Below are 14,059 nucleotides of genomic sequence, written 5' to 3'. Positions count from 1 at the left end.
TTCCTGCTTGCTTTCTTCCCCTGAGGAATGTGTGGTCCCAGATTTGACTCCCAGCTCTGAGCCAAGTGCAGCAGATTCCTTTGAAGTCCTCCTGAAGGTAACTTGGCTTCCTATAGAAGTAAATCAATTCCAGCATTAGTAAGGCTGGCAGGACTTTGCCACAGAGAATGGCAACGTTACTGCTAAATACAAACCATGTACCCAAGTCACACTTAGCCAGCTAAGCCTGCATTTTTAAGCTCACTTGATGACTTTGAGCAAAGAGAAGGGACTCAAGCACTGCAGGCATCTTTGGCTCATTCTGACCAAAAGGACAGAAGAAAAAGAAGAATGGGTAGTAGTAAAAAACCCTGCATGGCTTTAGGAAGGCAATATTTCATCTGAATGAAATTAAGTGAGGTGAATTTCAATTTGGTATTTGTGGCACTACTGACTTTATTGATGGCAGTCTGCTTTACAGATTGCATTGATTCTTCCCTTTCCCAGAACATGCTTTACTTTCTAATTGGGGTTGTGCACTGTAGCAGAACCAGATTTCAGCTCGCTCTTCATCAGCAGGCACACACATCGCAGGAAGAAAAGAGAAGGCAGAAATTCCCCTTATGCATAGCAAATGCTTTCCTCTGTGCTTGCAAAACCAAAAGTCATTGTCTAGAAACTTGCAGCACAGGATTCTGAGCAAGAATTGTTCCGTATCCAAAAGCCTGCAGAATGACAGGAGCTTTTGCTAAATTCACTGTTTCTGAACGTTGTCAGAAAACAGAATCTGATTTTGCCTCACTGTTTTGCTACAAAGTGAAACCCAGCTATCAAAGTGGTGTTTTAGAGTTGTAAGACAAGCATAGTGAAATGTACTTACCGTGGGTTGATTGATCTGTGTTGTGTTTCTCTTGTATTATTCACATTTCATTGTCTTCTGCTGCTTTTCAGCAGGATTCTTAATGCCCAAGGGAAAAGCTTCTCCTCTCTCCATTTGCAAGAACACAGTTCCCTCCCAGTGAAACCTAATGATCACCTCCAACCTGTTCATCTGGCCTGCAGTTTGGGCACATGCTCAGATCTGAAGTAGACATCAAGTATTTGGAAGTCCCAGTCAAACACAACTCTAAGTACTTTGCTGTACGAAGACAGCTTAGGCATATACAGAAAGCAAACTTTAGCAAAGCCTGGGGTGACTCCATGCTACTGCATTAAAAATAGGAACACTTTTGTTTCAAACATGTCTGTAGCTGCTTCTAACCCAGGGAAAGAACTGTGTTATCTATCATTCATAGAGCTCTTAACCTTTAGGAGCAGCACACGTTGTGCACTATGTATATTTATCCATTAAAAAAGCCTGTAGGTTCATTTTTCCTCTCTGACATGAAAAATGTGGATGGAAGCACTAAAGGCTTAGAGTGTCTCTGTGATTTGCTTGCAAAAGTAAACACGAGCCAATACTGTAACCAGATCACATACTTGCAGTGGAACAAAGTGACTGATTTCATTTTCAGCCACACTGAGAAGAAGCAGAAAGCGCACCAGGAAATAGACTGAGCTTTCTTTAGTGTGGGAATGGAAACACATGTGGGACCAGTGGGCCTGATGGGGAGTTTTGGCCTCATTTTACCTGTCTTGGCCCTTGGGATACGCTAAGAAGAATAGCTCAGAATGAGATCATAAGGATTCTTCAGAAAAGCAATAAAACGGGTTTCTGTTCCTTCCTCATAGAGCAGTTACCACAGAATCAGTGTTACACTGGAGGTGGGCTTGGTCCAGATTTACTTACCCATCTTCTCTTGTGTTTGCAGCAAGGGGTATAGGATTTGGTGGGGTTCCTCTTCCTGTCAGTTCAGCGTTCAGATCCAGCTTTGGCTCAGCTGCCAGGGATGGAGAAAGGCAGTGAGTCAGGAGGCTGCCAAGTCATCCTCCAGCGTATTAGGCCTGAGCTGCAGCTTCAGGCAGATGTAGTGGGCCCTCTCCCTTTCCACACAGGAGGTGCCATTTCAGAATACAGTCCCATTCCCAGAAATGATGCTTAGCATTTTAGCAAAATACATAGTACCTTTGCTCCTGCTGACTGAAGGAGTCACAAGCAGCCTTGAAAGACATCCATTGCTTAATATGATTAGCAGTAAACACTAATGCTGGGCTTGAAGTCCTGTTTAAGCATGCAAATGACTTAATGCTTCTTCATGGATCTGTGAGCATCACATTGGGCTTTGAGGGGTGGGGGTTTATTTGCAAGGTTGTGGTCAGATTTTACAAACTAATCTCCAATAATTTCCATTAGAAATGACTGTTAGCATCTATTTCTGCTGTGGTAGCAACTGGGCAACCAGAATAGCCTACCACCCCGCTGTTGTACAAATCACTGCATGTACTGTAAGAGCACACCCTCCCTTTAGTTTAGAAAGGGATGTTGCAAGGTCAAAGCGTCCTGCTGTGGTCACGTAAATAAAACCTTTCTATCCTTGGATGCAGTTGTGTCATTTTGGATCCATTTGTGGAACAGGTAATGTGCATCTGGGAAGATGCTTTAAAAGAATTTGAGAGGCTCTTGCCAACCTGAATCATTCATGCCAGTCACAGAGCTTATTGTAGCCTGGGAGAGACTGGGGGGGGGGGATGTAATCTGTTTCTGACTCCTGAAATCTGGCTTGTGGTCATCAGGAGGGTGCTTCGGAAGGAATTTCTTTTGATGACAAAGAAAGGCAGGAGCGCAGCATAAAGCCATTTGACAAAGATGACCTCAGGTATCATCTCCCTGCTCCAAGGAGAAGAGAACCCGGTGAATGTTTTCTGGGTGTGGATAGATGCAATGCATAAAGGAAAGTGAGAGACATAGAGCTATCCTGCTCAAGCAGTGTGTGTGCTATGGTCCTGCCAGAAGGGCTGGGGCTCCGGTGCTGTGCAAACGCATGGCAAGAGCCCCTTCCACTCCAAAAGGACTTGAGCAGTTCAAGTGTGGGAAGGGAAAGGACAGCGCTATCAGTCCCACTGCTCTGGCTGAAGTGTGAAGGGCAGAAATGTCCCGTATCCTGGCTGAGGTCATCCAGGCAGCTTTCAGCAGACACGTCCCTTGAGCCCAAACATTTTTGCTTCGAAGTCACAGGAGGTCAAGCTATAAAACATGCTCTTTTCCGCACCAGGAGTTCGTTCCTGCCTTCAAGCACCGTTCTGTGCGTGCACTGCAGAGCATTTAACAGTAAAAGGCAGAAAAATGCAGTAACGATGAGAAATGCAAGCTGCAAGTGGCACTTACCAGCTTGCTCTGTGTAAAGGCAAGCACGGGCACAAGTAAATGGGCTTACAAATCCAGGCTAAGAGAACACACGGATTTAAGGCAGATGGAAGACAAAGTATTCTTCCTCTTACCAAGCATCAACAACCTAGTAATGAACACCTCGTGCTCCCACAGCCCTCCCACTTGGACGTGCACTGCTGCTGCTTTGCTTCGTTCTCCCTGCATCTCAGAGATGGCACAGAGAAGTCAGGCAGCTTTCCCAAACAGAACCAACGAGCAGCCAAGCTTGGTACAGCAGCCTTTATGGTATGAGTCACACCAGCAAAAAACGAGGTAGGAAAGTCTCATTTAAGTCTCATTTGCTGGGCAGGAGGTGAGACAGGGCCTTCCCCACTGGGAAGGCTCAGATTTGAGCTGTGCTTTGGAAGGTCTGCGAAAGCTCTGAGCATTTCATTGCAAGTTCTCTTCTGTGCAAGACTGCAGTGAATTGACTGATGCCAAACCCAAGGAGAGTTCCAGGATGCGTCAGAGATGCAGAAAGGGGAAGTTAGGGCTTCCCCAGCCACCCAGCAGTGTTCTACCAAAGTAAGTTCATTGTTCTGTCGTTATGAAGAAAGTACATAGTGCAATGCATGGGGCAAGTGTGGGAAGTTGTAGTTTCTCTGTGTTGTGACCCATCTACCCTTATATTCTGATCTCCTAAAGCACAGAGGCTTCCCTCTGAAAGAATGAAGTAGTTTGACTGGCTTTAAGTGAATGGAAGGAAAGCTTCCTTATTGCAGTCCCATCAGCTTAAGGCTTGCAAGAAATTCGCTGTGTAACTGGGAAATGAAGTGAAAGAAAACCTGGTATTCTTCAGTGAAAACATCAGTTTGTATTCCACATTTAGTCTGGGTACCAAGTCTGACATACGTCAAAGAAGATGCTCTCAGGGCCTGCAGACAGACAGCACCAAGAAACCAGCGTGAGTGCAGATGATTTATTCACTCTGGTCTGAAGTGGTTTTGCTTCCTTTCTGTTGGCCTTGCAAATAAAAAGGAGGAAACAGGGGTAGATTTTAGCAAAGAGCAATGATGTGTGAGAGCAATGAGGCGCGAACCATGGGCCAGATCCCATGTAAATAGCAACACTAACGTGAGCTGTGAGTGATGGGGGTTCTATAACTGAAACCAGTTTTGCTTCGCTGTCTGTGTAAATAACTCGCATTCCTGGTGAGTTGAATCCTGGAATATCCATCCACACGTAGTAAGGAGAGCTGGCACTGATGGTCTGACCCTACCCAGGACCCAATAAAATGCCTCAAGCCCCTGACATGAGAAGATCTCATTCCAGATTTTATGGAGTCCTCCCTTTGGTAGCTTATAGGGATCTCTTCAGTGATGGATTTAATGGAGCCTTCCCCTGCTTACCTCTAGAGCAGATTTATCCTTGCAAGGCAGCACAGGATCAGTGTCTTCATGACACTGACAGGAGGTTGTGCACGAGGAGGTGAAGTGGCACGGCTCAAGCTCCCTTCATCACAACCCAGGATGTGTTAGGAAACAACTCACACACTCACTGGGCAGTACCAGTGCCCAGAGCGAGCACCCCAACTGCGTGCTCCCGGAAAGTGTCTGAGGCACAGGGATGCAGATCACAGTTCCTGAAAGGGTTTTGTCCCGTTGGACTCCAAAGGGAAGGGTGGCTTTTGACAGGGGACCCAGATCCGGAAGCCTAAAACCCCGATTCACACGGTGCCTGTCTGCCGGGGACATGAAACTACTTTATCACAGCTTGGATGCTCAATGCAGTCAGAAACCACCACGGAACCGTGTGAATCATGAGGACAAGAGCTCGACCTTCAGGTACCTCCTGTATCTCCAGGTGATTCTGGTGCAGACGCCTCGTGATGCTCAGTAGGTACCCCCTGGCCAGCAGGGACCGGGGCAATGGTGCCCTGGGGAGGGGGAACGTTGTGGAGCAAGAGATGTGGCCCCATCTGCAGCCTGCAGGATGGGCCGGGGGTGATGTCCCCCTTGTCGCTGTCAGAGCCCCCCTTTGCTTAGGGTGCGTGTGCCTGTGTACATGGCAGTTCTTAAAGTGGGGAACTGCTCCTTGGGGCAGTTTTCACTCGTTTTTGTGTGGTTTTTTTCATTGGAAGGGTGAACAAAAAGGGGGACGTGGGGAATGTGGGGGCAGTGATGCCATTTGGGGTTGCCCCAGTGTCACTGGGGGGGGGGGGGGGGCGATGATTCGGTGGAGGAGTGGATGAGTAGAGGATGGGGGCTCCTCTGAAGAAAGGGGGGTAACAGCTTGGTTTGGGGCTCATTCCCCCTAAAAAGACCTTCCCATGACGGGCTCTGCTTGTGGGGCCGGAGCCGCTGTGGTGGCCCCAAAATAGTCCAAAACCGCTGATTCTGGGTCTGCAAAGACTTGTGGGGGGGGGGGGTGCTGGGAGGGGGTACCCACACAAAACTGGGTACTGCAGGTGGGGGGGGGGGGGGCGGTGTGGTTGTTCCTGGGTTGCTCGCTGCTGCCATCCTCTGTCCAAGTTGCGGAGCTGCAGGTGGGGCGCCGCTGTGTGGCGCCGGGTTCTGCTCTCTGCTGCCATCCCGTGTCCAAAGTCCGGAACTGCAGGTGGGGGAGCGCTGCATAGCGATGTGTTCTGTTCGCTGCTGCCATCCTGCGTCCAAAGCCCAGCGGCCATGAGCAAGCGGAAGGCGCCGCAGGAGAGCCCCAATGAGGGCATCACCGACTTCCTCACGGGTAGGGGAGCGGGCGGTGGGGCCGTTGTTCCGTCGGTGGGCCTTTGGGGCCGGCGGTGGGGCCGTGGAGCCGTCGGTGGGGCCGCGGCCCGGCCGCCCTCACCGCCGTTCTCCCCGCAGAGCTGGCCAATTACGAGCGCAACGTGAACCGGGCCATCCACAAGTACAACGCGTACAGGTACCGCCGCCCTCCTCCCCGTGCCGGGGCTCGGCCCGGCCGGTGCGAGCCGGGCCCAGCGGCACCCGGGGCTGACGGGCTCTGTTCCGCAGGAAGGCGGCCTCGGTCATCTCCCGCTACCCCGGCAAGATACAGAGCGGGGCCGAAGCCAAGAAGCTGGTACGTGCCCGGGGGGGGGCTCCCGGCAGCGATCCCGGATGTGCCAACGGCCCGGCCGGGGTCAGGGCTTGGGTCGGGGGCTGCTGCGCATTGGAGCTGCCATAGCCAAAGCCTTGTTCAGAGCTATTGCCCCAGGGGGCTTTCAGTGTAGCCCTTGAACCAACACTGCTCGTGTTGTACCCTTGAAGCCTTGTGTTCCCCATTGGGTCATGGCCTTGGTGGCCTCAGAGTTCTTTCAGGTCTAAATTCCTTTTTTTTGCAGGTATGACGGCTTTAAAGTCCTCGTGGAGTTAACCTCTTTGTCCTCCCCTCTCCCCACGTTTAGGATGGAGTAGGCGCTAAAATAGCTGAGAAGATAGATGAGTTCTTATCCACGGGAAAGCTGCGCAAGCTGGAGAAGGTGGGGTTCCTTCCCCTGTGCTCTGCTTCTCAAGAGCCGCTGTGCTTTGTCACTTGCCAAGTAGAATCGTAGAATAGTTCGGGTTGGAAAGGACCTTAAGATCATCCAGTTCCAACCCCCTGCCATGGGCAGGGACACCTCACACTAAACCATCTCACCCAAGGCCTCGTCCAACCTGGCCTTGAACACTGCCAGGGATGGAGCATTCACAACCTCCCTGGGCAACCCATTCCAGTGCCTCACCACCCTTACAGTGAAGAACTTCTTCCTTAGATCCAACCTAAACTTCCCCTCTTTCAGTTTGAACCCGTTACCCCTTGTCCTGTCACTACAGTCCCTAATGAAGAGTCCCTCCCCAGCATCCCTATAGCCCCCTTCAGACACTGGAAGCTGCTCTGAGGTCTCCCCGCAGCTTCTCTTCTCCAGGCTGAACAGCCCCAGTGTTCTCAGCCTGCATGCTTCGTGCTGTTTCTGTTGTCACTGGGGGGACTGATGTCAAAGCTAAGAGCAGTGGCCGTGGAGTCCATGGTGAGCAGAAAGCAGGGAGCAAGGAGCTCATCCACAACCTCAGAACTGCCTCTTTGTGAAAAGAGTGTCGCTTATGGAGTCAGCATTCGGATGTCTTCCGTGAGGAGTGGAAGTGGGGCGCCAGGAGGCTGTGGAGCAATGCTGCTCCCCTCGGCGTGGGTATACATATGGCATTACTGTGCTACACAGGACTCCCTCTGGTACTGCTTTGCACTGATTCATAGTGAGCCTCCAAAGCAGATCCTGTCTAAGCTGGTTTATCTCCCCAGGGTTTCTTTGCTTGTTGCAAATGGAATAAAGAAGGGTTTGGTTTGTTGTTCTCTTTCTGCAGATTCGACAAGATGACACAAGTGCATCCATCAGTCTCCTGACACGAGTTACTGGCATTGGGTAATGTTGTTTCCCTTCGTTTAGTGGAGCTGTGAACAGCATTTGGCTGGGCTGCTTTGCTCTATTGTGGGTTGCAGACTGAAGCCTTGAGTTTTCTGAAGTGCTGTTCTGAAACCTAATGACACCGTTGTGCTGCTGTTGCCTTAAGTGGGTTCAGAGACTGACTGTGGTTAAAGGAGTTCTTACCGTGCACTCAGCGTTGGTATTTGAAGTACTATTGCCTATCTGGTGAGATCTGTTTAGTTTTCAGGTTGTTATACTTTATTACACATCAACATACATTACTATTATATTTATTATACATTGCTGTATAGTTATACCCGTGCTAAACAATGTGCAGGCCAAGGCCTGGATAAGCCAGCTCAGCTGATCAAAAGTACACACTGCAGGCGTGGGTGCTGATTTTCAGAGGGTGAGGGTCAGAAGCTACTTCAGTCATGGCCTTGAGGAACGTAGGCAGTGACAGTGAACTCTAATGCCCTTTTAAGATCTCTTTGTGTTCCCGATGGCTGATTGTCCTGTCTCTTCGCAGTCCTGCTGCTGCCAGGAAGTTTGTTGAGGAAGGAATTAAGACTTTAGAAGGTAAGTGTGACTCTGGGTCCTCGGTTCACTCTCCAGTGATGGCTTTTTCCCCACCAAAACTGCCCTTTTCACAGTGGTACTGTGATACCAGGTACGCCGTAGTTGTGCAAGATGCACAGACTACAGGCAGTACATGTGTGTGAGACCACAGGGACATCAGCAAGGAGTTTGGCTTTGAGGGGAATGGTTTATTGAACTCTTTATCAGGAGGGGCTCTGTGCATTCGTGCGCATTCTGTCAGCTGTGAGTAGTCAGCTTAAAATCACTTTGTGTTTGAGGTTACCGTCTTCTTGTTACGTGTTCTTTGCATGCACCGTCTTTGCGTTGGTGGAAACTCACTCCAAGAGTTTTATCCTCAAGTAACTTTTTTGGTTTTCTCAATTCTCCTAGATCTCAGGAAAAACGAGCACAAGCTGACCCATCACCAGCGAATTGGGCTGAAGTAAGCTTTCTTGGGTGCAAGTGCTTGCCTTTCCTACTGACTCTTTCAGATGCTACCATGTACTGTAAGGTTACACAGGCCAAATAAGGTTCTGTTCTGCCTGTGTGCTCTACATGCTGTTCAGCAGCTATTCAGAGCTTTTGTTTCCTCAGGGCTGTATTTGACTTGTGAGCTTCCCTTTAGCTCCTCCAACATGGATAGCTGTGGCCATGGGTGAGGGGCCTCACTGCTTGCTGGTGAACTGAGGTTTTGCAAGAACCTGTTGTATTTTCAGAGAGCTCTGTAAATAGGAACCCATTGGTTATACAGTAATGTTACTCTCACCTCATACATACGGTGGGAATAATGTGCAGCGAAACCATCTTCTAAGCACTGCCAAACTTGCAGTTGTGAGTTTTAACTGTTGCTTGGCAGAATGCTTTGTGAGATGTTCCGTCAGAACGGGGAGCTTTTTGTGATGTGGCAGTAATGTAAGTTGTATTCTTTCCTCGGACACACATTTAATTGACTAAAATTTGAAGATGCTGCTCTGGCCACTCTTTTATATTTCTATGTGCAGATACTTTGAAGATTTTGAGAAAAGAATCCCAAGAGAAGAAATGCTGCAAATGCAGGTAAGAAGGTGTTCATGGAGGTTGTGAGGCGCTGATGGCTAATGAATGACACCTCTAAACATCCATCTTTCATTTTCATATAGGAGATTGTGCTGAAAGAGGTAAAGAAGCTGGACCCAAACTATATTGCTACAGTCTGTGGCAGTTTTAGACGAGGTTGGTAGTCTGTGATCTCATGTTTCCTTTGGGCTAATAAGCAAGACTCATTCCTATATATGTTGTTCTTCTAGAAAGGCTTTACCTGGCTTTAGTATTGCCTTGACTGGTTAGTTCAGTGATGAAACACCCACATGAATCATTGCTTCTCCACCCTGCACCCATAAAGAGTAGTGTATTGTAACACATGAATTGTTCCTGTGCTTTTTCTTTAACATTTGTGCTTCATTGCTGTAGAGTACAGCACGAAATTCTTGGGTATTCTCCAAGATTGGTGGGGATGTAAACTTCTTGATGGAAGAATAAGGGTTTTTTTTCCAAATATCTTTAATAGTGACTATTTTCTACCAGAAAAACAAGTTTAAAGGGAGAGGTTAGACAGATGTGCACCAGTGTTAGTACACTTTGTCATACATCGAGGGATCGTTCTTCTCACTTGCCCAGGCGCAGAGTCAAGTGGAGATATGGATGTTCTCCTGACCCACCCGAGTTTCACATCTGAATCATCCAAGCAGGTATGTTGCTTTGCTCCTGGGGGTCAGTAGCGTTACTTCCACAAGAGTATGTCTGAATTCAGAAGGTGGGTAATCTGAGACTTGTATTGCATCCTTTTGTTCCTCTTCTCTTGGAGTTATGATCATTTCTCAGGTCCCTGTATGATGTTGTGTTCTTCAAGAGCTATTCAGTATGTTTACTCTTAGCCTTCTGTCTCTCCTCTTTGCTTCACAAAAATTCACCCCTCCTTTGAATTCCTGGGCTTTTACAATGTGATTTTACAATGCAATGTGACATGGGGGTTTTGGTGGAGATTCTTCTATATTGCACTACTGTAATTCTGTCAGCTTTCCTTATCATTGTTGTCTTTTTTCCCCTCTGCATCAAATTTCATGTACAGTAATAATTGTAGAGATGTCCCTTACTTAGGTGGGCCATTGTATGGTAAATGGGGAAGATATTCTTGTTATTTGTAGAATAATTTCTTCTTCTGTCTTGTCACTGTTCCTAGTCGAAACTTCTGCATCAAGTTGTGGAACAACTGGAGAAAGTCCACTTTGTGACTGACGTGCTGTCTAAAGGAGACACAAAATTCATGGTAAGGCCTTTTGGGTGGTGAGAGATGGAATGAAAAGTGGCAGAGGATTTGTCAAGAAAAATTTGGTATTCGTTCTGTTAGCTTGAGCTTTGTCTGCCTTTTTCTTAACCTGCTGATGTTTGTGCAGGCTGAAGAGCATGATAATAATTAGGGCAGAAGAATGGGACATGAGAAGTGATCTTTCCTGCTGTAATAAGTAGGAAGCAATTAGACACCACCTTGGACTACAGTCTCTTAGCAGTGTAAAATAGTGCTTCAGGTTACTGTGACATCCAGCTCTTACAGTAAAACACTTCTTCAGTTCCTCGGGAATTTAACTTCACTCTCCAGGATGACTGAGGGTTACTGGGAGGTTGTTAAGGGGTAGGGAGGTGAAAATTGATCTCAAATCTGTTTAACCTGAATTTCTTGCTTTCCTTACTTTCTCACAGGGTGTCTGTCAGCTGCCAAATAAAGAAGATGGAACAGCCTATCCACACAGGAGAATTGATATCCGGTAACACGCCAAAATATCCCCAGATCAGACCCCTGACTTGAGCTGTCTGCTACATAGTAGGCATTTGCATCAGGTTCTGCATTCGGATCTCTACTTTCATGTTCAGAACATGGCATTTACTAGGTTTCTAATTCCTATGTAGTATGTAAGCCACTGTACAACTGCCAGTATCTACAACAGGTTATTAGCAAGAATGCTCTATTTTACCTCCTGACTTTGAGTCCACTTCCAGACTTATGACCTGCTTTATCACACTGCTTTGACATTAGTTCTAGGCAGGAGTGCAAGCTCCAGAACCGTGTAGTAGCTGGACACCAGTAACTTCTGAGTCAGGGTATATGAGCTGAACCTTTCTTTGAGATGCTTTTAGTTTCATTCTTGTATCTGGCTTGTGGGAAGATCAGATGTATAGAGTTGCAGTATATGTGCACATAAATAGGGAGTAATTCCAGAACAGCGTCCAAATGGCTTATAACTGTTACATATTTGTTCTGAATCTCTACTTTTCTTCCACTTTTATTCTAGGCTTATCCCCAAAGATCAGTATTACTGTGGTGTACTGTACTTCACAGGAAGTGATATATTCAATAAGAACATGAGAGCTCATGCTCTGGAAATGGGCTTCACCATCAATGAGTACACAATCCGTCGCCTGGGTGTCACTGGTCAGTCTTTGCACAGAGTGTTATTTCTAGTTACGTGCTTTGTGGGTTCTTAAATTGGTTTCTTGGTGTACTGGAAATACTTCTGATCACTGCTGGAGTTCATGCAGTTTTTCACTGTGTCCTTTCTGGTGTTAGACATCATTACAGCAGGAGGAGGCAGCTTATGTATGGGCGGTGCTGTAGCCAAAGTTACCCCTTTGGGCCACCTAATCTGCTTAAAGGCTTACTGACCTAAAGATTATTTATTCAGTGTCATGCACAGCACATATGTGGTTTCCCACTCTTCTAACAGGACACAATGTGTCCTTTATTGTTTTGCTTTGGAGGGAGGCTGCCTGTGTACACACATGAGTACTGGTGTATTTAACTGCATAACCACATGGCCACAGAGTTAATTCATTACCTTACTTCCTTTGACACTAATGAGAATCAGTAGCTGAACACTGTGAAAAGGTCTGTGAGGGGTGCTTTGGTTTGGGTTTTTAAGTCTGTTTTACTTACAGCACTTTTGTCTTAATCTTGCAGTGCATTTAGCATTTCAGGATTGTACAGACCTTCCACCTTTCAAATTGTATCTCTAATTTGCTTGCAGGAGTTGCTGGGGAGGCCCTGCCAGTTGAATCTGAAGAAGACATCTTTGACTACATCCAGTGGAAGTACCGAGAGCCAAAGGATCGCAGTGAATAACTGCCTGTTTAGGTTTGTAATGTAGAGAGATGTTTTCATAACAAAACTGCCTCATGTAGGCTTACTGTTTAATCTAGCAGCAGCAGTCCTGCTTCTGAAGACAGACTGCACCTCTCCTGTTGGTTAAACAGCCTTCTGGTTAAGATATTGGCATCTTGAACCGATGTAGGCATCTGCCTGCTCAGAACTGTGTATTGGTCTGCTAGATCTTCCTTCCAAGCTGCTTCTAATTTTCTGTATCTTGTGTGGCAGACACCAGAATGAGAATCCTGAAGTACTCCGAAAGAATACCGTTTCCAGCTACTGTCTGTATCTCCTTATCTCTGCATTACATGTCCTGGTGTGGTGCTGAAGCTCATGTTAAGCTGTTTCCATGTCCGTCCTTCAAAAACCTTTCAGTATGGCCATATACTGATGTGCCCATTCTTCTGTCACATAGAACCCATATTCATTGTTCCTATGTTGTAGCACTATTGGTTGCAGTGATGTGTGTTTTGTTTGCCATTACCCAGAAGACTGGTCTGAGTAATTGAGGCATTTCTACCACCCATGTAGAGTGGATTTGCCTTCCTTTTTATGCAAACCAGTCAGCTCTGATTTTGATAGCCCCTCTTAAAGCACTGTGAACAGTAGGTAGTGATTATTTTGGATGTGAGAGGGCTCATCAAGATTGCATTACTAGTTGTATGTGGGACTGGGATTCTGTGGGTTAACTTAAAGAACTTAATATTAAGTAAAACTTAATAAAAGTAAGTTTTAAGTAGCAAACTACTACTTTGATGTATTACAAAGCATCAACATGGAATGTATTGCTGCTATCGTGTTTAAATACCTTGTAGGGATATAAGGCTAATGTATTATAGAATTGGAAGCCTGAAAAGGCAAGACTTTTCTACATAGCCAAACTGAGTATTGCTAATTATATGTAATACTTCTTGATTCTTTAATGATTAGGTCTGCTACCTGCCTTTATATGGAGGCAGAGAGGAGTTTGCATCTGTATGGTCAGACTACATAACCTGACTTGAATCATGAAACAAATACAGATTTAATACCTCTTCTTATTTTTATCTGACTTAAGCCTACGGAACAGCTACGTTTTTACTTGTTCTTACATAGTTAGTGTTGAACAGTCTTAGTAATGGAGACTACATCCTGATGGTCTTGCTTATCCCTTTATTTTCTTCTGGTTTGCCTATGGGGAATTCAATTATTTTCAGGGAAAAATGCATGCAGTGGTGCGTAAGGTGACCAGCAGGTAACTCGGTATCATGTGAAGTCTTCTGATGCCTCGTGGTGAAAACAGATGTAGCTGATGTATTCAGCAGCTGGTGGGAATAAACAAAATGACAATTCCGTCCATCGTGAATGTGTCATCCTTTTCTTAGCTGTAACTTCAGGAGCAACAAGCAGCAGTAACACGAGCTCACCACGTTTACGCACGTTTCCTGGGCAGCACGCAGCATTCCATTGCCGAGTTCTCCATCATCCCCAACAGCCAGACCGCTTGTGCTTGGGACTTGCGGCAGAATTCGCTGGGCTCTCCCGACCCCCGAATCCTTCCCCGTGGCACGCTCGGCGCGTTCGCTTCTTTATCTTAACGTACAAAGGGTCCCTTTCCCCTCCCCTGCCCGCACCCCCGGGGACCCTTTTCGCTGTGCCTTCCTCTGCCCTCCTCCTCCTCCCACTGCAGCCCTGC

At 46.9% G+C, this 14,059-nt stretch overlaps 1 protein-coding gene and 1 long non-coding RNA gene across 2 annotated transcripts; both read left to right on the top strand.

The window, feature by feature from the left end:
* Positions 1-4: 4 nt before the first annotated feature.
* LOC130602120 (uncharacterized) lies at positions 5-1,486 on the top strand. The gene is made up of 2 exons (XR_008972826.1): positions 5-97; positions 931-1,486. It is a non-coding gene; the product is annotated as an uncharacterized LOC130602120 (long non-coding RNA).
* A 4,420-nt stretch (positions 1,487-5,906) lies between these two features.
* On the top strand, positions 5,907-13,679 carry POLB (DNA polymerase beta). Its single transcript, XM_057414691.1, has 15 exons — positions 5,907-5,971; positions 6,091-6,148; positions 6,241-6,307; positions 6,633-6,707; positions 7,567-7,625; positions 8,158-8,207; positions 8,598-8,649; positions 9,209-9,263; positions 9,347-9,419; positions 9,864-9,934; positions 10,426-10,512; positions 10,944-11,008; positions 11,534-11,673; positions 12,266-12,372; positions 12,613-13,679. The coding sequence occupies exons 1-14, from the start codon at positions 5,911-5,913 to the stop codon at positions 12,358-12,360; spliced, it is 1,008 nt and encodes a 335-aa protein (XP_057270674.1). The 5' UTR covers positions 5,907-5,910; the 3' UTR covers positions 12,361-12,372; positions 12,613-13,679.
* The last annotated feature ends 380 nt before the right edge of the window (positions 13,680-14,059 follow it).

The sequence above is a fragment of the Pezoporus wallicus genome, unplaced genomic scaffold, assembly GCF_028554395.1.
Source record: "Pezoporus wallicus isolate ANWC-B61680 ecotype Strahan unplaced genomic scaffold, APGP_CSIRO_Pwel_v1 contig_11047, whole genome shotgun sequence".
Classification (NCBI taxonomy): Eukaryota; Metazoa; Chordata; class Aves; order Psittaciformes; family Psittacidae; genus Pezoporus; species Pezoporus wallicus.
The sequence above is the reverse complement of the archived record's forward strand: the minus strand, read 5'-3'. Positions and strand labels throughout refer to the sequence as shown.

Coding starts and splice junctions, on each gene's coding strand:
- POLB (XM_057414691.1), top strand. CDS start 5,911: ATGAGCAAGCGGAAGGCGCCGCAGGAGAGCCCCAATGAGGGCATCACC. Junction 11,009..11,533: donor CACAGGAGAATTGATATCCG/GTAACACGCCAA, acceptor CTTTTATTCTAG/GCTTATCCCCAAAGATCAGT. Junction 11,674..12,265: donor CCGTCGCCTGGGTGTCACTG/GTCAGTCTTTGC, acceptor ATTTGCTTGCAG/GAGTTGCTGGGGAGGCCCTG.